Source organism: Carassius auratus, unplaced genomic scaffold (genome assembly GCF_003368295.1).
Source record: "Carassius auratus strain Wakin unplaced genomic scaffold, ASM336829v1 scaf_tig00045702, whole genome shotgun sequence".
NCBI lineage: Eukaryota > Metazoa > Chordata > Actinopteri > Cypriniformes > Cyprinidae > Carassius > Carassius auratus.
The window spans coordinates 10,836-36,753 of NW_020526924.1; the positions used below are offsets into that span (position 1 = coordinate 10,836).

At 35.1% G+C, this 25,918-nt stretch overlaps 1 protein-coding gene across 1 annotated transcript; it reads left to right on the top strand.

Annotated features, from left to right (window-relative positions):
• Positions 1–211: 211 nt before the first annotated feature.
• LOC113088021 (zinc finger RNA-binding protein-like) lies at positions 212–18,583 on the top strand. Its single transcript, XM_026255683.1, has 19 exons — positions 212–282; positions 703–943; positions 1,029–1,143; positions 2,314–2,529; positions 3,321–3,667; positions 5,745–5,927; positions 6,063–6,282; positions 8,072–8,220; positions 8,465–8,584; positions 9,502–9,647; positions 10,304–10,430; positions 10,508–10,698; positions 10,785–10,953; positions 12,272–12,419; positions 14,202–14,287; positions 16,028–16,123; positions 16,204–16,315; positions 16,762–16,859; positions 16,942–18,583. Exons 1-19 carry the CDS (start codon positions 212–214, stop codon positions 17,104–17,106), a joined length of 3,000 nt encoding a protein of 999 aa, XP_026111468.1. The 3' UTR covers positions 17,107–18,583.
• Positions 18,584–25,918: the final 7,335 nt, after the last annotated feature.

Consider the following 25,918-nt stretch of genomic DNA (forward strand, 5'->3'; position numbering starts at 1 on the left):
GTTCTTTAAGCTGAATTCCACCGATAAGCCCTGAAAATCTACTCACCCTGAAACCACTCCCGGTTTTAGATATATACATTATTACATGATTGTATCATAACGGGTTTATCTTTAGGCTCTGCGGGGGTCAGCGGCGAGGTGAACGTTGACGTCACGGACACGTGTTGATCACGTGAGCGCCGTCGCGCTCCCAAACGCCGCTGAAGCTTCTATGATGGCGGCCAGTAATTATTATGGATTCACACATGCAGCCGCAGCAGCCGCCGCCGGCCCGCAGTACAGGTACAAAACACACACAAACACAGACTCTCACGAACACACCGCTTATTTACAACAGCCTTAAAACCACGACGGATATTTAAACTAGATACTGACGGCCAGTGCGCAAATATCTCATAGGCTAGTTATTGATGCTTGCATGATATCGTGAAAAGTGAAGTATGCGTGTGCTAGTATAAATACCGCGGTGCTTTTTGTATTCATTTGGACTCTTAGTACCATGGTAAACATTTAGCACTATGTTTTTACCATGCAATTACATTGCACTCTAAACAGTGCGTTTAAAATGTGCATATGCATGCAAAAGGTACTATATTTTTTATTGCTTTACAAAGTTTATACTATGAAAATGGTGTTTTAGACCTTTGGTGTAATGATGCATGTAAACCACATTCATTCTGAATCCTAAAATGTCCCATCTAGTGCCCAGCCGCCTCCTGTTTATTCCCACCCAACCACTGGCAGCTATAATGTCCAGGCCGCCCCTGGAGTGACCCATGCGGTTACGGCCTCGTATCCCACCGGCCCACCGGTAAGTCCCGCGGTCACTGCCCCCTACCCCACCTACCAGCCCCATCCTGCCCCCAACTACGTCTACCGGCAGCCCGAAACGTCTCCGCAGCTGACGACCGCCCATCAAACCTACCAAGTGCTGACTGAACCGGTCAGTCTCTCTTTGCATCATTCATATCAGTGATGCCTCTCTGCTGGCCCCATTTATTTATTCCCTGATTAATTTGGTTATACAGCAGAATTATAGCTACGGTCGACCGCCGCCGGTCAGCAGCTACGAGAACAAGCAGTACTTTCAAACGAGCATCGCACCTGCGCAGCAAACCGCAACCGAGGCCTACTTCCAGACAGGTGAATCTGATTTCTTTTTCAATGCTTTAGAATATGCCAGCTACACAAACAGATTCATCGAAGATGACATAATGTGTTTTAGTTCACCTAAAAATGGTTCCAAACTTGTATGAGTTTCTATACTTGTACGAGAAGCTAGTCCCAATTTTTGGGTGAACTACGCCTTTTAGGGTTTTGCATGTTTTGTGAACATGTTTCCCGTTTTCCCAGCAGATATATTAGGCTTTGGCACTCATAATGAAGATTCAAGTCATTTAGTAAATTTGTAACCGTAATAGTAATGCAATTTAGAAATATGATATAGTTTAATATTTTAAATGATATATGACATGCACTTATATTTTCGTAAGAATATCAGTGCAATATGTGTTGTTATAAATTATATTATATAATTATATATTATAAACTTTACATTTAATTATCATTATTATACATTCATCCAATATTGTGATTATTGCAATGATTTTAATGTATTTTTAAAAAACGTAAAAAAAATCAAAAACATTACATTTCTTAATGATTTATTGTTGCATTTTTATTTAAATTAAAACGTTATACACATATATCGGTGTAGTTTTGGTTAACTATTGCTATTAAATTTAGTTTGAAATGAAGCTAAAATAAAATATAAATATATGATAAATGTAAAGAGGAAATTGTTGCCTTGGAAACTAATGGAAATTAAATATGTTTAAGATGAAGTCAATTAAAATAAATAAAGCCAAACAGGTATAATAATAATAGGAATACATTTTAAAAATTACTAATACATTTCTACATAGAATTACTAAAACATCAAAATGAAAGTTTGAAACACGGAAAATAACCGCTAATTCAAAATATTCATAAATACTATAGTAGTATATGAATAAGTGTAGATTATAGATGCAAATGTAGATTATTGTTCATTATGTTTTGATACATTGGTGCATATAAATGAAAATGGTTGACTATTCATGTTCTTTTGGTGAGAAACCATGTAACTCTACATCTTGCATTTTGAATGCACTTGGCTTGATTAAAAACATTAACCAGCCAATCAAACCTATTCACAGTAATTAAATACCATCAGTATACTAAAAAACAACAACAAATAGAGATATCTAGCTATGCTGCTCAGATAAAGCTTCCAATTTTAAGGTTTAAATGAGAACATCTTTGGCTTTTCAGGGTTGAAACCTGGCTACAGCACAACGAGCACAGCGTACAGCCAGCCGCCGGTTCAAAGAGCGGTCTCCGCTCTGAAACCCCCTCCAGCTGTGAGCGCGGTGTCCTCTAGCTACACCATCTACCCTACATCAACCAGCGTTCAGCAGACTCCAGCCCCCATATCCACCTACACCCCCAGTACTTCCTTCAGCTCCACCGCTGCTACGTCCTACTCCGGTACGGACACGGCCCAGTCAGATTTACAGGATCAGAGCGATTTTTATTGTTTATTTCCAGGAGTTTCTTATGGTCATCAAGGCTGCATTTATTTGATCAAAAAATACAGGAATATTGTGAGAAATTATTATGATGTAAAATAACATTTCTCTATTTTAATATATATTAAAATGTAATTTATTAACTCTTTTGCTGCTTTATATTTTTTTAGAATAAGTGATACTTTTTTTTTCTTTTTTTTTTTTTTTTAGGAATCTTTGATGAATAAAAAGTTTAAAAGGAGCATTTATAACAATTATTATTTTTTTTTTCTTTTTAAAACTTTTACTCAGCAAGGATGTTAAATTAGGAATTGATAGCAAATAATTATATTGTTAAAAAACATTTATATTTTGAATAAATGCTTTTTTTTATTCATCAAATAATCCTGAAAAGACTACCGCAGTTGCCCCAAAAAAAAAAAAAAAAATTGACAGCACCAATATTGATAATTCTAAAAATATGATTTCTGAAGGATCATGGGACATTTAATACTAGAGTAATGGCTGATGGAAATTCATCTTGGCATCACAGAAATAAATTATATTTTAAAAGGATATTAAAATAGAAACCAATATTTTATATTGTAATAAAATTTAGCAAGATTACTGTTTTTCTTCTGTATTCTTGATCCGATAAATGCAGCCTTGATGAGCAGAAGAGCCCTCTTTAAAAAAAAATTAAGATTGATCTCAAGCTACAAATAGCCACCAGCGTATCATCTAACTGTGTTGCTCTCTTTGTTGCTTCAGTCGGTCTCAGCTATTCCAGCTATGATTCTAGCGGCTACACATCCACGCCGTCATACTTCCAGCCGGCACAGATGCCCCCCCCACAGGTGCAGCCTCAACCTCAACCTCAACCTCCCCTCCAGCAGCTACAGCAGGCTCCACCGCCGCAGCAGACACAACAGCATCCAAAACAGCTCACCAGCTCCTCTTGGAGCAACACCAGGAGTGGCACAGTCACCACCCACACTGTCAGTGCATACAAGAAACCCATTTTCCACCAGAACAAAATCCAAAAACCCAAAGGGCCGCCCAAACAGCCACAGCTGCACTATTGTGATATCTGCAAGATAAGCTGTGCCGGTCCACAGGTGAGCGTTTGCATCAACTCCACATTCGACTTCACTCAAAACACCCTCAGGCCAGCCAAGATATATAGGTTTTTCTTATTTCAGCCGAAGAGAACTTAAGGCGTGGGAACCTTTTCATAGTACCAGAGCTAATTGTGGAACTATCCACTTTTTGGCGTTTTTGAACCGCTTTTTTTCGTGAACCAAATTAGCTCCTACTCTGGAGCAGGGTCTAACCAGCACAACTGGTATTATCTGTGACATAAGTAGACATTGATTGGCCAGACGCGTACGAAAACGCCCTCACCCGCCATGATTTAAAACGCCATATAAACACATTGTAAACATTGTCAACTTATTCCAGAAGTATGTTGAACAGCGATAAATGTTCGGACACTGGAGTGCAGGCACTTGTAGAAAATGTAGCACTGCCCATTTGTGTTTGGAGATTCTTAGTTCTTTACGTTCTTTCAATCGCTTTACGAATACATCAACATTTCTTGTCCATTATTGTTAAACCCGCGAGATACAACAAAAACACAGCTTTGGCCACTAAACGGTACTGGGAAACGGTTCGCGCGAAAGGCCCTTATTTAATGCAAGTGAATGGTGCTCACCGTACACCATTTCCAATGGTCCAAAATCTATATTTATGTGTCAGTTTATTGTTACTAATCTATTTGATCTATTTTCATCTGTAGACTTAAATTTCAGTTCATATCTTTAACCCTCTGGTCCTTTCGTTTAGGAGTCACACTTGCCTCCTACGCAGTCAGAAGTGACCGAAGACTTGAAATTAGCATTTAATGTAACTTTCCCCAACTTGACTGAGGGCTTCGTTCATATACCATTCACATTTTGTTCCTTAGATTTTTAATCATAACATTTTAGAGAACTTGTAATACAAAAAAATGTTTGCAATTTGTTTTATGCAATTAATTCACTTGGTAAGTATGGTGATATCGATTGGGTATGTTTTTACCCTACTTAGATCATTTTTGACGGTTCAAAATCCATATTTAGCCAGCTTTATAATGATCCACAATGACCCTAGTTTTTTTGTCAGTACATAAAGGATTGCAAACAATTTTTGTATTACAAGTTTGCAAAACTTTTATGTTTTACAAAAATCAGGCGAATGATAAATTAACAAACCCCTCAGTGAAAATCTTAAGGATATAGTTGGGAATAAAACTGTAAAATTTGGTGTATGTAATAGCTGCTGAAATGGATAAAAAAAAAAAACATTTTTGAAAACCGGCCGTAAAAGATATGGAATGAAATTGTAATCTATAGTTGATGTTTTCCTACAAAATCTTAATTTCCCTTCTGCTGAAGAAAAAAGCCCCAGGCAATCCAAGATTCATAAGTATAAGTACATAATTATGTAAAATGTATCCTTTTTTGCTGAACTATTACTTTATTTGAAACAATTGTTGACCAGTGTGCTAAACAGTTAGTCCAAAAACAGCCAATAAAAACCCTGTGGATTGGTTACATTGAGAATTGCAAACAAGTTTTTTTTTATTTAGTTTTTTACAATATTATATTTACATATGCAATTGAACCATTATTTAATTAAACATGCACAAATTTGCATACATTTCCACAGAAGAAATCTGTAAAGTCCGAATAAAAAGGCTTCTACTAAGGGTGTTTTAAATATCTCTCTCTATCACTCCATAAATCCAAAAATACTGTCAACAGCAAGAAATTAGGTACATTTCACCAATATTTTTGGAAATAAAATGGTATATGAACAAACCCCTCAGTAAAAATATACAGATTAAAGTTAAGAACATAACTCTAAAAGTTGGAGTATGTAAGTTGTACTTAAGTTGAGAAACTCATTTTTAGAGGACAGACTTTAAAGATATGTTTTGTAATTGAAATCTATAGATGCAAATAGTTAAATTTGCAATATAATAAAATAAAATAAGTATTTTGGATGTTTTCTTTCCACATTTAAACAATGAAAAGCCAAATAGCCCTATTTCTCAAAACTGACCAAAAACTAAAACAATGTTGCCTGTAGTGTCTTGCCTTAAAGTTTCCCACATTCTGTGGAAAGTGGTAGCAAACGTATGCTCTCCTGCAGACGTATCGAGAACATCTGGAAGGACAGAAGCACAAGAAGAAAGAGGCGGCTCAGAAGAGCGGCAGTCAGGTGACCAACGGACCTCGTGGAGTCCAGACGCAGCTGCGCTGTGAATTGTGCGACGTCTCATGCACCGGTGCCGATGCATACGCTGCACACATCCGGGGATCCAAGCACCAGAAGGTTTGTTAAATGTCATAATGGTTAATTTGGCTATTTCAGTGCTTTTGGGTTTTTCAACATGTTTTGGTGTAACAGCTTTGTTGGCATTTTTGAATCTTTTCATTAGTATGCAACTGCTGTTAAACTTTTCCTCAGGTGGTGAAGTTGCACACCAAACTTGGCAAACCCATTCCTTCAACGGAGCCCGTTTTGGTGAGCTCTGCCTCTGTTGCCGTTACAATCACTACTAGCAAGACAGCGGCAAAAACCACTCCCACCCCTACATCGGTGGCGCAAAAGACGCTTACAACGGCTCCGTCCAAACTCACGGTGTCTCTTGCGAAAAAACCCACCACTGCTAAAGTTGCCATCGTCGGTGAGTGTTCTTATAGGACTTTTTCGTTAAATGTTATCATAATGAATTTCTCTGTAAATCATTCAGAATACTGTTACAAAATATTTTAAAAATGACTTGTGCAGAAATATCTGGCGACCATGAGGAGTTTCGTGAATTTTATACATTTTTTTTGCAATTGCACAAGTACATAATATTAAACAAGTTTTCTAAACTAAATTTGTTTGCATTTGCAACATTTACATTGGAGTTTGTGAATTTATCAGGAAATTATTTGGAGTTGTGACACTTTACATAATGATTTAGGACCTTTTTTGTGAAACGTGAATGGAAGAATTTTTGTGTAAATCATTCAGAGCAAACAATTAATTTGACGAATGGGTTGCGTAGAAATTGTTCGCATTTGAGAATTTACACAAGAATGCTTTTTTTTTTTTTTACACAAAGATTTCGCAATTGCACAAGTTTGTAGTATAAAACAAGTTTTCTAAATGATTAAAAGGAATTTGTTCGCACTTGCAACATTTACACTGGAGATTGTCAATTTATTTTAAATTCGTGAGATGTTGAAAAGGCGTTTTTCATAAAGCGTAAGCAGATTTAATTTCTGTGTAAATCATCCGGACAACTATCTGTTTTCCCAAAAATTTACTTTATGAATAACTTGCACAGAAATTGTTCCTAATTACGAGAACTGACAAGAATGGTTTTGCAAATTACTTGCAAACTACTGAATTATTAAAAGATTAAATTATTACAATTATTTCACATTTGCGACATTTACATTGGAGATTATGTGAATGTTTTATAAATTCACGTGCAGGTGTGACAGTTTACATAACGATTTTAGTCGTTTTTTTATGCAAGAATGAATTACACAAATTCGGTCATTTTTAATACATTACATAGTTTTACAAATGATTGATGAAATCGTACTAAACTTATTTGGCCTCATTTGTTTAACTTTGTGTAAATAATGCGTAAAGCTATCCTTGTACAAGTTGTTTGCGATTATAAGTTTGTGCAATTGCAACAATTTAAGCAAAAATTGTTTTACGACTGATTTACATAAGAATTTTACATTTTTGTGCATATTTAAGAAATGTTGGTAAAACTTCACACTAAGGTCAAATTTTCAACATTTTTTTATTAGATTTTGTTTGTTTGTTTTATCATTAATGCACGTGAAAACATTTTATTAAATTGCATTTTTAACAACTAACATTTAACAAGGTTTAATAAATGTTTAGTTCATTGTTGCATTAAATAATTTTAACAAATGTTAACAAAGTTTTATGATCTATTTACAATGACAGTTTATGTAAGAATGTTAAGACCTATTTGCACACTTCTCATAAATGAAGCACAATGTCTTTAAGCTTAGTTTTGTCATAAATCCCTGAGGTTTCCAGTGTAGAGATTTAAGTTTTCTTCTGCATTTCAATTCACCTTAATTTCACCTTTCTTATCTTAATTTAACCAGCACTTATGCAATCATTGGCCATTCTGATCACAGAAATATATAATGTTTCCTCTTTAGTGTATCACTCTCAAAACACACATGATGGGAATAAATTATTAATTTCAGAATTTACTTTCCAGAATCTTAACATGACTTCAACACAGACACAGCTTTATACAGATGTGATAATCATTCCAGATATTGTTGCTCATCAGTTAATAGATGCAGATGTAATCGTACAACAAACCCTGCACAACTTAAACATTTTGGTAGCATGGTTACATTACGAACAGCCGTCTTACAGAAACATGGAATAATGTTAATTCCCTAATACCCATTTCTCTCCAGGCAGCAGAACATCCACATCCGCTCCGGTGAAGATGGAGGAGGCGAAGCCGTCTGTAGTGAAGACGGACGCTTTGAGTGAAGATGAGGATGGTGACGGTTCTGGAGTTCAAGCAGACATTCAGCCTGTGGGACATGATTATGTCGAAGAAGTGAGAGCGTTCAGTCAAATTATTTCATTATTTGCATAATGCATTGAGGAAAACTGGGACAAAAGTGAATCTGTACCCTTTTTTTTTACTCAATGAATCAGTCAAATTTATTTAAAAACCATATTTATTAGCAAATCAGGATTTCTTCTAGTAAATGCTTGACATTCAAGGATAATTGGGTGTTTGTTATTCTATTGAAGGATTAAAGTTTGAATTGTGTGGTTTATTTGTTTTTCTTATACAGGTTCGAAATGACGACGGAAAGGTGATTCGTTTTCACTGTAAACTGTGTGAATGCAGCTTTAACGATCCCAACGCTAAAGACATGCACCTGAAGGGACGGAGACACCGGCTGCAGTATAAGGTTAGACGTCACCCGGAGAGAAGAAAACCATTTTTTATTTATTAGTGTATTTCTATATATTAATTATGATTAAATTCATCAAATTATATATATATATAAAAAAAAAAGGAAATTAAATATTTGCCCTTTGGAAATTTCTTCATATAATAATTTTTATTTTATTGTTTTATTTAAAAATTGATGGTCTCAAAGAAAATGGAACAAAAAATGTAATCACTAAAAACTAATTTATTTTATGATATACATGCATCTATTTAAATACAAAAAATGGGTATTTAATTATAATTATATTTCTTTAGTAAATATAATTATTAAACTGAATACATAATTATTTATATAATAAACCAGAGTATGCTTATTGTGGAATAAATACCTTTTTATTTTCTTTATTATTTTTTATAATATTATTTCGATTTTGGACTGGAAAAAAAGCTTAAAAAAAGCAAATATTGTATATTTTAATTATATCATTAAGTAATTATATTTATACATGTATATGTACTTTTGTATATTAACATAATTATTAAATTCAACAAATAATTATTTTGAAAATTAACTTAAATACCAAAAATTACTTCAATGAAATCGCTTAATATAATTTGGGTTTTTGCATTTTGATTAGCTTTTATTCATTTATTTATTTTAACTTGAACTCAAAGAAAACTTTTTTTTAAAGAGATTGTTGGGCTTATCAAGCAATTTTACTGTTTGACAAATTAATAGTTGATTATCTTCTCATTTTATTGTGAACTTAATGAAAGATCAGTTTATTCATAACCAATTAAATTTAAGTCTATAATCAGTGCAAAACCGCTTTATTAAAACCAAGACAGTCAAGCTAACATTATAAACCGATAGTAAACACTCAAAATTTTGCAGGGCTGCAGTTATTGACCAATTTCTTATCTAATTTTCAGAAAAAAGTGAATCCAGACCTTCCTGTGGAGATCAAGCCCAGTAATCGAGCACGGAAACTTCTGGAAGTCAAACTGCGAAAGCAGAGTCAGAAATCTGTGCTGAAGAGACAACAGGATGATGAACAGCGCTGGCACATAGAAATGAGGTCTTTATCAGCTTTCAGTTAACTTTTTTAACACCAAACTCTTTGAATATTTGATATTTTTAACAAAAGTGCATAAAAAATTATTTGTCACTATAATATATATATGTGTGTGTGTGTATGTATGTATATATATATATATATACACAATCTCATTTACTTATAATTAAAATATAGCAATCTATAATAATTTTACTGCATTTTTACAAATATGTAATTATAAATGTAATAATTTTCACATTACAAAATATAAAAGTATATAAGATATTTCATATAAAATGTATTTATTTTTGTGCAAATATATGTAATATAATCATTTTCAGTTTATGTAAAATTGAATTATTTTCAAATAATTATAAATCATATAAAACACTTTGCATATAATGAATAAAACACGATTTAGTGTTTGTTTGTTTTTTTTTTTGGTTTTTTTAGCAAATACTAATATAATTACAAATATAGTTATATATTTGTGCGTAATACATTTCACACCATGTTTTGACCTAAATGTAGAGTCAATTATTTTATCAGTGTTTTTCTACTATTTTGTTCATATTTTTCTAATGTTGTATATAATAATTCTCATTTTGTTACACTGAATGAGGAGTGTGTGGGTTACGATGGCATGATTTGTAACTTTTCGGTGCGTCGTCCCTCAGGAGGTACGAGGAGGACATGTACTGGAGGAGAATGGAGGAGGAGCAGCTATACTGGGTGGACATGAGGCACCGAATGGCCCCGCCCCCTCTCATGGGCCATCCCAGCATGCCCCTGCCGTCCCTTTCGGTAAATACACACGATGACATTTCAAACAAAAACTGCCCAGACCAAATCTGACCAACAATTCTCCCATTTATCTGTAGCCCGTGCGGCGTCCCGATTCGCCCGACGACCGCCACGTCATGGCCAAGCACTCGGCCATCTACCCCGTGGAGGAGGAGCTTCAGGCCGTGCAGCGAATCGTGTCGCATTCTGAGCGCGCGCTCAAACTGGTGTCTGATTCGCTGCTGGAGAAAGAGGCGTGTGCTGTGGACGATGACGCGGCGGACAAACAGTGAGGACTCCCACTAGCTGGCTTTCTGTTCATGCTCTGGAACAGCAGTGCGAAGGAGTGTGGATTTACGTGCTTTTCTTAAACAGGTCAGAGTCTCAGGCACGTGTTCTTAAAGGAGTCATGCGTGTGGGGATCCTGGCTAAAGGTCTCCTGCTGCGCGGCGATCGCAATGTCCAGCTCATCCTGCTAGCGGCCAAGAAACCCACCGCCTCTCTATTGAGAACCATTGCGGAGCAACTGCCCAAACAACTAGCGGTAAGCTGGTGTTTTTATGAAGTTGCTATGCATGGAAAATAAATGTTTTTGTCGAAGCTGCTAAAAACTTTAACTTCTCACCTGTTTATATCTTTGCACTTGTGGTTTTATCACTTAATTTCCCTTTGTGCGGCTGTTACGTGATGGAAATGGCCCACAAGAGAAATCACATGGTCCCAGGTGTCATGGCAAGATTATATATATATTTATACAGCAGCTTGTAGCTGGGTGTGTGGTTTTACGTTTACGCTTGGCTGTCATGTGCGTGAATCTCACTAAGAAATGTCCAAGTCATATTTCACACCTGGATCAAAAATGTATTATTTTTTTTTTATACGTATAATATTTACTTATTCAAACTTATTTATACTTGAAATGAAAATTATTTATATTTTGCATAAAGCAATTGAAGTGTATTTGTAAGCCCATTAAGTTAACATTGCTAAATTGTCTTTACTGTAATGCTACAAAAAAACAAAACAAAAAACCTTTATTTTCATGAGGGTTAAAAAAACACACAAAAAAAACTCATTACTGTAACGTGCATAAAATTACATAAAAATATAAAAGTTTTAATCGCAGTTCAATACATTTTTTTAAATGATTATATTAAATAATATATGTTTTGAAATTATTTTCATGACTATTAAAAGTATTTCCTAAAATCTCAGTAATGCAGCACAAAACCTCATTAAATTGAGATCGTTGTGCATTGCGGTAATGACTTAATGCATGGGGAAAATGTGCTAAGTGTCATGAAAATATTGTTAAATCTTAAACGTGTACTTGATGCAATCAGTAACATACAGATTTATTATTATTTGATTGTTTTTCACATTACAAGTAATGAGATTGAGATGGTTGTGCATTGCGGTAATGACTGAGTAAGGAAAGTGTTCAAAATGTCATGAAAAATTTAAAAAATATGCATCGTTTACTTTATGCAAAATATACATTTGATTTTAATTGGGATGAAATATGACCCAGACATGTTTCTGGTGGTTTATTGTGTGATCCACCTAAAATATAATTCAAAATAACTGCGGATAAATGAGCTTTTGACTTTGCTCCTTCTGCTGCTGTTGTGGCCCGTGTATCTTTAACTGATCTTTAGTTCCACTGCCTGGTTATGACACCTACAGAGAGAGACTGGGGCGTGTACTTCATTCACATATGCATTATATATCATTAACCCTTGCATTATCCAGCCATTTGAGTGTGGCGATTACCACTGGGATTATAAGGGACAAATTAAGCCCCCTGTATTGACCCCCACCGTCTCCTCTGTAGTAATGCAAAGTGTCCTTTTAACCGGCAGACCTTTTCTGAAGATCAGTATGAGGTGCAGGTACACCCTGAGGAAGCCAACATCGTCATTTTTTCAAGCAAGGAACCAAAAATGCAGGTCACCATCTCTCTTACCTCGCCAGTGATGCGCGAAGACCCCGTCCCCAACATGGAGAAAGGTTAGAGAACCCGTGCTTTCCCTCAGCAGCACTATATGTGTTCCCTTGGTTCACAAAAAGTACGGATATTTCCATACAGAATTGAATTTTCCATCAGTGAATTGGCTTTCCTGTTCATTTCTTTCCCCCCTCTTTCATTTTCTTTGTGTTTGTTTTTTTCTTCTTTTGGTTCAGTCCGTTATTTGCCCTTGTTCGGTTTTGCATTGCTTTTTGAAAGCGTTTTAAGGAATCAAAAACAGGATCTCTGACCTTTCTTTACCACTGTGGCGCAGTATTGTACAAGTTGTGTTGTAAGATACATGAGCAACTCAGGATGAGAGAGATCTTTAGCTTTGACCACAAACTTTTTTTCAGGTCAAGTTGTTCACGTGCGTATAAATTTGGGGGTGAATGATGTAAAGTCTTGGGGGTGACAATCACATTTATTTTTAAATGTACAGAAAAATTCGATCTTACATCACGCAAAATTTTAGTTTCTAATAATTAAAGGTTCAATTTGTAAGATATTTGCAGTTAAATATCCAAAAACCACTAGGCTAGTGTTATACATTTTGTCCAGCTGATTTCTAACAATATCTAAACATAAATAATGTTTTCAACTACTTGTAAATAATGAGAAAATTCCCATTCTAAACAGTGACACGTAGCAGTGCAGTCGCCTGTCAATGATGTTCGTTACCCTTTTTAGGTTTAGTCAGTTTAGTCTGTTTCGTTTCTCATCCAACACGTGAGAAGTTGAGCTGAACTTCTCTTCACGGTCTACTCGTGTTCAGGGTGCGGACCGGTACAGTATAGGCTCGCGTAGCTTCAGTGCGCAGGAAAAACTCTTATTTGTGCGCCAGTACAACAACGGCTGATTGCTTCCTGCTATCTGTGCCTCAGACATGTAGCTCTGCATTTCCAGTACTGATCAGCTACCTGTGTCCTGCGCACAGATTTCGAAATACTCTTCCACACAAATGACATAGCGAACCATTACAATGTAGTCTGTGCACACCGGAAAAACCGCCCGGTTCCGATTTATGGCTGGTCAACCAGTGCATCCCTAGTTAAAAACAACAACAATTGCTTTGTAACAAGCTCTTAATAGAGAACTTTAGGTGTAAAATACGTTTGTCACTCCTATCAAATATATGGCCAAAATATTATTTTGGGGCTGAGAATGTACGATTAGTTTCACAATAGTTTGCGTGATATCAGCAACATTTTGGTGTTTTGTGTCTGTAAATATAACAAAACCTAAACTACAGTTTTATTATTATTTAACGTTTGAGAAAATTGATTTTATCATCCTCCATGTGGCCTATTAGTTATTTTGTCCTCTCATCCTGAAGTTTCTGAACAGCGATCTCAAAAGCCTCTGAAATTCCGACTTGTTCCCTCAGGTCATTGTTTATTAATTATATTAACGATATTCTCAATTCTATTTCTTTCAAATAAGCAAAAAACCAAAGTGGTTCTCCACACTTGCCCTGTTTGGGTTTGTTAATCATGCATTAACAGACCGAAGCAATAATATTTTAAATTTTTGCATAACATTGCAACAATTTTTTTAGGAACCTGGATGTGCGGAAAACCCCTCGTCTTGTGACATTTCAGTGTTGTCACTTTGTTTTGACGTGTGTTGTAATGATCACATTAACACAGCCTATTGCCACAAATGCCGTAAAAACTGTCATTTAATCAGCAATAATTTTATATCAACAAGATCTACTTGCTTTTTCTTACGATTTCTCAATGATTAAATACAATTGACAATGTTTCCTACATGTGCCCTTGCAGCCTCAGAGAAAGATCCTCCAGATGTTCTCAGCAGGACTAAGTGCCTAGAGTATTTAGCGGCCCTGCGACATGCTAAATGGTTTCAGGTAAAAAAAAAAAAAAAAAAAAGTTTACAATATCTAATTTAGGATAGGTTTCACGTGGCAGGAAACGCGTTATCTGTAACCTTGTGAAAAGTGTTGGAGAAGTTCCTTTGTAATTATATTTTGCTATGCTTCAAGCAACTCATAATTTAACATGGTCACATTGTTAAAGTGTAGCATTGTTACATAAGACAACGTTAAAAAAAATCTTTCTGAGTAGTAGTAGCTATTCTACAGTTACTAGCGAAAAGTAGCTCGAATATAGTGAATTTTTTGAAGGTTTTTTTTTTTATTTCAACACTAAATTGGCTTGATACCTAAAAAAAAAAAAGTTATTTAGAAAACATAATTTAGCTACCGACAAGTCGCACCTCTATCAATGCAAGGTTTATTTCATTCGTATTCAAGTTTCTAAATGTCAGAATACGATTAATAAAGTAATACTACTGCATCTTATTTTCAGTATTGCCACAAGGGGCACTATAATGGTCATTAACAAACTTTTTTTTTTTCTTCTAGACTCAGTTTTCTACAGTCAGTTTAGCTAATTACTTGAATAATAAGTTGTAGTTAAGCATGTACAGTGAAACTGTGTTCACGTATTTCTCTGTGTTCGAGTATGCTTTTGGTCTTAGACTTGGTTATTTAATTTTAGTAACATATTAGCATTAGCATTTTTCAGTTAGCATTTATAGTTTATATTAACTGTTGTTTGCCATAATTGTCGCGTTTTAATGGGTTTTATCCATAAGTAAAGTAAATACATGTTATGTAAACAAACGTATATTTAGGATGCGATTAATTGCGATTAATCATTGCCTAGCACTAATTTTAACATAGTTGAGTTAGACATGAATAAAAGAAATCTGAATAATTAGTTGTTGCTCTTCAAGCTACTAGCAAAACGTATACAAAAAAACATTTAAGTATTATTTAAGCACAAATTTGACTTTAAAAAAATAGCTACTGGGAAACTTACAAAACTGTTTGAATTTGTATTGTATAAATTTGAATTGTTGACAAGTGGCATTTATCAAAACTGAATATTATGTTGCATATTAACTTGAATATTGAACATTTAAAATGTTTTTGAAAATATGCAGAAATTCAGATCGTTTGACTTTTTGGTGATCATCTACTCTTCCCTGTGGATAACCTCTGACCTACGTTCTGTACGATCTGAAATTCTGCTTATTGAATTCTAGAATATTTAATTTTTATGTTCCGAATTTCCTCTTCATCATGAAAATTTGAAGCTGTATTTATATAAAAAAATAAAAAAAATAAAAACTTGATATTTGCAGTCTGAGATTTCAGAACAAATAATTAGCTTTTTGAAAATCCATAAATACTATAAAACTCAGTTGTTACATTTCAAATGTTCGATATTCAATTAAAAAAAACCTCTGAACTGTTAAATGACACATTCTGTTTCGATAAATATAATTAAAAAATTATACAATACAAATTCAGATCGTTTTGTAATATTATAAGCTTCGTAGTTAGCTAGTTAACTATCAAAATATTTTTGTTGTGAAGCATTAACAATGGAATTGTGCACTTGCAGTACAAAGGCTGATTGTTTGCGAACTTGCGTAGAGTATGGTTTTGATCTTAGACTCAACCATCAAATAATTTTAGTAGCATTAGCATTATCATCTAGCATTTACATTTGTGTTGTTAACTGAATTGCTGTTGTTTTTGCAGCTGTGATTGTTGTGTATTAATGAGTTTCGTCCACAGGCTCGGGCGAATGGTCTTCAGTCTTGCGTCATCATTATTCGGGTTCTGCGGGATCTGTGTCAGCGCATACCTACCTGGGGAAAGATGCCCGACTGGGTCAGTTAGCTTTGTTTGCTAACCGTGTCTTTTGCTTTAGCCAGTCACAGTCATATTAACTTGTGTTTTCTTTCGCAAAGGCCATGGAGCTGCTTGTGGAAAAAGCCATTAGCAGTGCATCAGGTCCACTTAGTCCTGCAGAAGCTCTACGAAGAGTCCTCGAATGCATCGCCACCGGGATTCTCCTGCCAGGTCTGAACAGTCTTAGTTTAATTTATATATATATATATATGTATGTATATATATATATATATATATGTATGTATATGTATATATATATATATATATATGTATATATATATATATATGACGAAGCAATTTTGTGTTCTTTTGTCATTTCATTATTATTAATATTTTTTTTTACATTTTTAAAAAAGAAAATATTGTTCCACATTTAGTTTTAATTCTTAAACTTATTTAATTTCAGTTAGTTGCCAAAGCAACATTTCTAATTTTCACTTACATTTTAAACGTAACATTTTATATTTTGTTTTATTTCAGCTTTTTTCACTTAACAAAAACGATTTTTAGATAGTTTTAGATTTGCGTCTTATGTTGACAAATGCATCTTTCGCAAAACGTTTTGTAACCTGTCTACATTTACATTTATATGATTGAAACTTTTGTCCACTCCTCAGATGGTCCAGGTCTTCTTGACCCATGTGAGAAAGGTCAAACTGACGCTCTGGGAAACATGATGAAACAAGCTCGGGAGGACGTGACCGCTAGTGCCCAGGTACTAAACGAGGCTAGCCTAGCCAACATTTCCGTTAGCGTGATCCGTGCTGTTCTGAAAGCAGCGTGTCCTTGTTTTTCAGCATGCGCTACGACTGCTGGCTTTCCGTCAGATCCATAACGTCCTGGGCATGGGCTCACTGCTGGTCTCAAAGACCGGAGCCCGAAATCGCAAGAGACGACGCGACTCCGGCGAGGGAGAAGCCTACGGAAAGAAGGATAAAAAAGACGATTCTCACGACCCTTGAGACGTCTGCCTAATCTACACAAGCTGTCATGTCTTTAGAAATTTATAAATATCACTCAAAGGGGAAAAAATACAGCACTCGATGGTTCCGTTCTTCAAAAAGCACTATAAATGAAAAAAACTAAGTTGTTCTCCTTTAATAATGCATTGTGTCTCTTACATCTGAGCTGAAGATAGGCAGTCGCATCACTTTTTCAGCGAATCAGATGATGACCGGCATTTAATAAAAAGTTACATCACATTAGCTCTGTTAGGCACTTTGACACATTAATGGCACTTAATTAAAAGCTTTAATTATCCCGACACAGGCCAGTCTTTTTTATGTTTACATATATTTAAATATATAAATATATACAACCGTTTTTTTTTTTTTACACAGTGGGGCCCAAAACTCGTGAGTCCACGTTGATAATTTTTTTCTTTTATATATATTTTCCAGGCATTTTAAGATGGAAATAAATGTCTTTTATTGTTTTGAAAAACGTCAAATGAACATTATAAAATTTACAATTAATAAGAAATATGTATATTTTTTATTTTCCCATGAAATTAAGGTAATTTATTGAATCTGAATGAATTAACAGATGGTCATTGCTTTCAAATGGTTTTGGAGAAGATTTAATTTTTTATTCTTTTTTTCTTTCTTTTTTTGGAAAAATGAAAAGTCACAGATTTTGGATCCCACTGTATAAAACACAAAATATTTAGATATATTTATAAATATGAATACTATTCTATATAATATTATCATGTATTAAATATGTATGCAAAATTTGTTTCTCTACTGTGTATCTTAATTTTTTTTTATTTTTTTTTTAAATAAGTAGTTATTAGTATTGACTAATAAGCTGTTAAAAGCGACACGATTCAGCTTTGTGTGGTTGTTTATTAACCTGACACTGGATTTATACACTTTTAGGCGTCAGATCTGTAACCGACAAAGAAGAAAAAAAATCTAGACTTCTCTGCAATCATTATTTTTATTTGCATACTGAATAATCGCTCATTTGAGGTTGAGAAGCTGGCGTTTCGACAGGGTATGGAGCAGTTGTTCTCTAGTGAACAACACGAAAACACAACCTAAAGTCTGTGGTTCTTCACACGTGCCTGCGGTAAAGATTTAAAGTACTTGAAACGTGAACGAGGAGGTGAATTTACGGTTCTTCATGTTGCAATATAATATAATACCTCTCTATTCTTACATTTTTATATAAAAGTCAAATCTAACGAGAGATGCACAGTTTGCTAGAAAGATTGCTGTTAGTATATTGAATTGATTCTTCATCTATCACCTGGATTTGTGTTCTGCCACCTGTTTTTATGTATAATGCAATCATTTCCCGGTGTTTTTAAATGTTCCTGCTGAGTGTCTTGTTCTCGTTTTGTAGGACTGTGAATAATTCTAGTGTGATCTTTTTTTCAGTTGGAATATCTGTGTAGTGCTGCTTAACTAATAAACGGAGAAAACGGTCAGATTATGTCTGTTTTGACTCAAGTTGAAGCCAAATATATACATTTATATATATATGTACATTTTCTTAATTTCAGTTGCCTTTTGGCTTTTTTAGGCAGGTACTGTAAGTGGTAAGCAGTGGTTTTTTTGTTGTTCTTTTTTTACATTTTGAATAAAATGTTTAGCTTTTTTACAGTCAAGGGGTTATGCAAAATTAAAATTTTGAATGTGGGTTTTTATTTATTTACTCATTTAGATTACATTTTTGTACACATTTTTTAATTTATGAAATGACAACATAAGGTTTATGGTGTGACTATTGTTATTATTATTTTTTTTATTAGCACACGTGTTCAGGATTTGCCAATTTGGAGTAATATTCATTTATATTATATTTTTCAATTTATATGCATTGAGGTTTTACGGGCCTTTTCTTTCTTCACTAATCACCATTTTTACCATTTAAAACCTTTTTTTTCAGTGTAATTATTTAATTCATGTGTTTATTGGGGTTTTTAATGAATTTGGGCCATTTTTGGTTACATTTTGTTGTATTTTAAAGTGGCTATATAACTTGATATTAATTATTGCTATTAAAATATCGAATTAATGTATCACTTTTTTAATTTTCAGATATTTTCAGGACTTTTTTTGGGCCATTTCTCACTATTTTAATCACCTCTGCAGTGACAAAAATCTGGGTTTTTGGGATTTGGAATGACTTTCTGGGCTTTTTTTCTCTTAACATTTTTAGAAACCTAATTAAGATGAAGTACACCATTTAACATGGCTATAACATGCTAAATCATAATGCAAAATCATTTCTTAAGTGCTTTTTACCACAGTTTCTCCATCAGGTTGAAGGTCTGAAGCTCTTCAGATGTCCGGTGCTCAATAAAAACCCAAGGCGTTGGTAAGAGAGACATTGTGCTCTACATCAGCTGACACCTCCAGATGTTTTCACACCTTAACTTTTCTTACAGCTCTTTTATTATTACTCCAGAGGAACTGGACGGCAGGAACTCGGTGTTTCACCAAAACACAGCATTGCATTCCTAAGCAGGTGAAGCAGTGTATCACAAAGGAGACATCTTGACAATCGTTGGATCTGGAACAGTAAGTGAAGCACTTTTCCTTAACCCAATCTCCCAAATAAAGAGTAACACTGTAGATCAGGATCGGGACCAAGCGAGCAGTCAGTTATAACGAGCAGCAGTTCGGGAGTTCATAGCGGGGTAGCAAATCATTTGAGTCAGTTCAGGAGTTCGTAGCGGGGTTGCGAATCATTTGAGTCAGTTCGGGAGTTCGTAGCGGGTTCGCGAATCATTTGAGTCAGTTCGGGAGTTCATAGCGGGGTCGCGATTCATATGAGTCAGTTCGGGAGTTATAGCGAGTTCGCGAATCATTTGAGTCAGTTCGGGAGTTCGTAGCAGGTTCGCGAATCATTTGAGTCAGTTTGGGAGTTCATAGCGGGTTCGTGAATCATTTGAGTCAGTTCATAGCGGGATCGCGAATCATTTGACTCAGTTCGGGAGTTCGTAGTGGGTTCGCGAATCATTTGAGTCAGTTCATAGCGGGATCGCGAATCATTTGACTCAGTTCGGGAGTTCATAGCAGGTTCGTGAATCATTTGAGTCAGTTTATAGCGGGATCGCGAATCATTTGACTCAGTTCGGGAGTTCGTAGCGGGTTCGTGAATCAATTGACTCAGTTCGGGAGTTCGTAGCGCGTTCGCGAATCATTTGAGTCAGTTCAGCGGGATCGCGAATCATTTGACTCAGTTCGGGAGTTCATAGCGGGATCGCGAATCATTTGACTCCCCAGCCGGCATTTCAACGTTGATTCAACGTTGAAACAACATCAGGTACCACGGTTGAATCAACGTTGAATTACCTTTCGATTTGGATCAACCTTGAAATCACGACGTGGATTCACCGTTGAAATCGCGACGCTGTTTCACCGTCTTACCTGCATCACGGGTGAATTATGGTCGTTCTGCAGACCTTGGATTAATGCTGAATGAGGTGTTGATTTTGAAAAGTTAATCAACGTTGATAACACGACGTTGTTTCACCGTCGTACCTGGCACCAGGTATAAATACACACTTGTATGTTCAATTAGATCCTAGTTTGCATTTAGATCAACAGTACATGATAAATCGAACCATCAAATGACTGACAGCAATGCCTTTACAGTCAACTTCAATAAACTATCACATGCTCAAAACTGTAAAACAGCAGTTTTATTTTGGAAACATACTGTATAAAACAGATGAAAATAATCCCAAACTTTATGATGCAGAATATGCATGGATGTATTGTTAAAAACACGTTGTAGAACAATCCAAATACAATAATATTTAAAGGTTTTTGTAAAATAATTTGGCATATTAATGGATAATTTCTGCGGCACTTGCAAGAGAAACCCTTGTACCTTTATGTCTGAAACCAGTTGATCTTTTATTTTGGAGGAAAACTACAGTTTCTGTCAAAAAACATGTTTTAGTAATGTGTCTCATGACAAGAGATGTGTACATTTGTGCAGTGAAAATGTGTTGCACAGTTTGAGAAGGGAACCTTCAACCAGGACCGCTGTAAGGGGAGGGAAGATTAGGACAATTCCAAGGGCCCAGCGTGAGAGAGGGCATGGGGAATGCAGAATGAGATTTCTACCAAAGGAGACTCTAAAATGTTAGAACCAACAGCCTCGTGCATATAGTGTGGTTGTGCTTCGGGTGATCCTTGAAGGAGTCCCAGCGCTAGGTCCATTCTGACGCCGTCCCCTCCACTCTCTCCCACTTCTGCACTTTCTGTACCGTCCTGTATAAACATTTACATTTAATCATTTAACAGACGCTTTTATCCAAAGCTACTTACAAATGAGAACAATAGAAGCAGTTCAACAAGAGAGAAACAACAGTATACAAGTGCCATGACAAGTCTCAGTTAGTCTAGTAAAGAATGCATAGACAGGCAAGAAAAGAAGGAAAAGTGCTAGTATTAGCTGGTTAAGTGCTGGGGAAAAAGATGAGTCTTTAGATGTTTCTTGAAAATGAGTAAAAAGATTGGGAGGTCATTCCAGCAGCTGGACACAGTCCAGGAAAAGATCCGTGAGGGTGATTGTGAACTTCTTTGGGATGGCACCACAAGGAGTCGTTCACTTGCAGAGCGCAAACTTCTGGAGGACACATAAGATTTAACCAGTGAGTTTAGGCATGTTCACAACGTTTCACAATAACTTTGATATTGTGAAATATATTTAAGTGAAAACTGAATGCAAAATAAATCACACAATATTTTCACTTTACAGTTCAGTAACAGTGAAGTTGGAAACAAAGTGGACAACACTATTCATTAAACATTTATTAAATGTATTCAGATGAAAGTTTACAATTCACAAATTGTTCATAAGCAGTGTTTTCAGAGCCCCCAGTTACACTGTTTTAATCAGAACACTAACATTACAGTGTAGTAAAACAAGTCAAATCAAATTAAGTACATTTTTATTAAACGAAGTACAATCAAAACCTATCACAAAAGGTCAAAGCATCTCTAGCAGAAGTGACAGTGCAATGTAGCAGAAGAACAATTTCTTACCAATGTTTCAAGAATAAACTGGATCCTCGATGACTCTAAAAGGGGAAAGGAGAAATGGTTTACTGAAAAGTTCTTAAAAAGCAGGATTTCATTTTATACCATTTCTTTAAACCATTGGTTCTCAAACTTTCTATACCAAGTACCACTTCAGAAAATATTTGTTATTAAATATTAAGTTCCACCATAATGACCAACATTAAATTTCAGCAGCGTAGTAGGCCAAACTATTCAGCTACAGCTCTACAGTTAAAAAATGAGGCAGTTTTATTCTAATAAGAATCAGCCACTTTACCATGGTAAATACAGTTTGAACATTAACACTACACTGTGCTTACGTACAGGTAAATAAACTTAGTTTAAATTAAAATGTGTTATAATAAAAGTTGCATAACTTTATTGTACATTAACTGTACTTAAATGTACAAAAAAAGGCCTTACTCAAAGATTAAATTAAAATGTATTAACATTAATATTTAATTTAGTGATTCACCTGCGTAACGACTAGAGAGGGTCTGACACTGAGAACCACTGCTTTAAACAATCCTCATTTTTAAATTCATTTTCATTAATTCATTAAAATTGTACCGACATTTGCACTTACATGTTTCAGAAAACACTTTGAAAATAATATTAGAATAAAAACATGTATAACACACCTAATGCATGGGATTCATATCAGGAAAATGTGGAGAAATCTCTAAAAGACAGACATTAACACATAACTTACCAGCAAGACAGTAGGTGAGCATCTAACTTGATCATCTGTGATAAAGCAATGCAAAATACACACACGGGTATTTATTTATCTTCTGCAGGTTACATGTCCTTTATGCTACCCATTTGTAAACTCTGGTTATACTTTACTATTTTCAAAAGATAATAAAGATAGCGATTTCCTTACCTCATTTTTCCAGTATGTTTGCAGGACCTCGCAGAACACATCTGACCCTTCTTGTGTTCACAGCTTTTGTTCTCCTTTGACATGTCACGACTCAAATTCGCTCAAAATAAAAAAAAATTAACAGGCAAATATTAAATTATTCTGGACCGACTGAGTGGTCCGTTATAACGAGCAGCAGCTGAGCTCCGCCTCACTCACAGAAACAGACAATCGCGAATCATTTGAGTCGGTTCGGGAGTTCAGAGCGGGATCGCGAATCATTTGAGTCAGTTCGCGAGTTCGTAGCGGGATCGCGAATCATTTGAGTCAGTTCGCGAGTTCATAGCGGGATCGCGAATCATTTGACTCAGTTCGCGAGTTCAGAGCGGGATCGCGAATCATTTGAGTCAGTTCGCGAGTTCGTAGCGGGATCACGAATCATTTGAGTCAGTTCGCGAGTTCATAGCGGGGATCGCGAATCAATTGAGTCAGTTCGCGAGTTCATAGTGGGATCGCGAATCATTTTGAGTCAGTTCGCGAGTTCGTAGCGGGATCGCGAATCATTTGAGTCATTTCGCGAGTTCGTAGCGGGATCGCGAATCATTTGAGTCAGTTCGCGAGTTCAGAGCGGGATCGCGAATCATTTGAGTCAGTTCGCGAGTTCGTAGCGGGATCGCGAATCATTTGAGTCAGTTCGAGAGTTCATAGCGGGATCGCGAATCAATTGACTCAGTTCGCGAGTTCATAGCGGGATCGCGAATCATTTGAGTCAGTTTGTGCAGTGTTGGGCAGTAACGTGTTATTAGTAAAAAATTAATTAATTTTGACTGAAGTGCAGCCTAACCTGCAGCAGCGACGCATTGTAGGATTGGTGGATGCCATATATATTTATATGTACAGTACAGACCAAAATTTGGAAACATTACTATTTTTTATGTGAAAGAAGTTTCTTCTGGTCATCAAGCCTCATTTATTTGATCAAAAATACAGAAACAATTTAATATTGTGATATATCATTACAATTTAAAATAATTGTTTTTAAATTTATTATACTTTAAATTGTCATTTATTTCTGTGATGCAAAGCTGAATTTTTAGGATCATTATCACATGATCCTTTAGAATTTATTCTAATATGATGATTGATTATCAAAGCTTAATATTTTTTCAGGACATGTGATACTTTTTTTAGGATACTTTGAATAAAAAGTACAAAAAAAAAAGCTGTGTTTTTAAAATATAAATATTTTGTAATAACAATATATACTACTGATCAGTAATTTGGGGTCAGTAATTTTTTCTTTTTAAATAAAATCAATACTTTTATTCAGCAAGGATGTGTTAAATTGATAGTGATAGTAAAGAAAATACATTATTAGAATATATATTAGAATTTTAACTTTTTTATTTTGAATAAAGTTCAGTTCTTTTTAACCTTTTATTCAAATATATTAGACAGCAGAACTGTTTCCAACACTCATAATAAATCAGAATATTAGAATGATTTCTAAATGATCATGTGATAGACTGGATGTTACATGTGACCTCGGACTCGAGTCCGGACTCGAGTCCAATTTTGAATGAACTCGGACTTGTCACGCACTCGGGTGAATTTGTACTCGGACTTGACATGGACTTGAACATTTTGGACTCGGAAAATATTCCGAGTACAGTCGAGTCCGCGTGTGTAACAATAAAACCAGCATAAAATTGAGATGATAAATTAATGAATGTCTCCCTTTATGTCATTTTACTGCACCACACCGGCAGGCAGCAGTAGCATATCATCTCACGCTTGCAGACGAAACACACGCACCACTCACTGGATATCAATGTGGATTAGTGATGGGAAGTTCGATTCTTTTCCGCGAACCGGTTCTTTCGGACGTTTGATTCAATAAACCGGTTGAAAAAAAAACGGTTCACTGGTTCTTTTACGCTTGACTTAAATGACTGGTATTGGCAATGTCGATCAAACATTCAAATATATAAAGTCACTAATCATAATTTCAGTCAGTTAAAAACCTTCATAATCATGAAAAGTTTACAATTAAGTTTTGCAACAAACCACACCCAAATACAGTAACTGCAATAATGTGCATACGAGGATTTAAGTCTTGAAGATATAAAGTAAAGTAGGTGTCATCAGCGCAGAAACCATAAATAATCCATTGCTATGTATTTATTATTAAATGAATTAACGTTTCGTCAGATTGCCCTTCATTAAAGCCCTCGGATTACCCGCACTCATAACACTAGCACAGAATCAGTTCAGAATCAAACACCAAAAGAATCAGTTCGGTTCAGACGCGCAGTGAGTCAGTCGGCTTCACGCTGAATCACACATGCACAGTATCATCAGCTCCTCAGTTCTCGAATCGGACGCCTCCGAAAAAAAGTTTTCGTTTCAGTTTACTGATGATCCGAAAAACCGATGCAACCAATTCTTTGACTCGAAAACGAGAATCGCTAAAACCGGCACGTGCTGCAGTTCAGTATCATCAGCTGCTCTAGGCTGCTCGTGTTCATGTTCTGTTTACTACAAACTCAATTTGTGAATGTGTCATCATTAACTACAAATACAGTACAGATATTTCATAAATCATCCCTTATTCCTATTAAACATGGAATCATTAGAGTCTTAATTGTTGTCCAATTTCCCAGAAAATCCCTTGGCCCATACATAATCTACAATATACAGATTAGAAACATGCATCTAAAAAAAAAAAAAAAAAAAAAAAAAAAAAAAAATATATATATAATATATATATATATATTATATATATATATATATATATATATATATATATATATATATATATAATATATAGTTATTTTAGCACACTTTCTGATGTTCATCAAAATACTTGAAAAATTACACGCA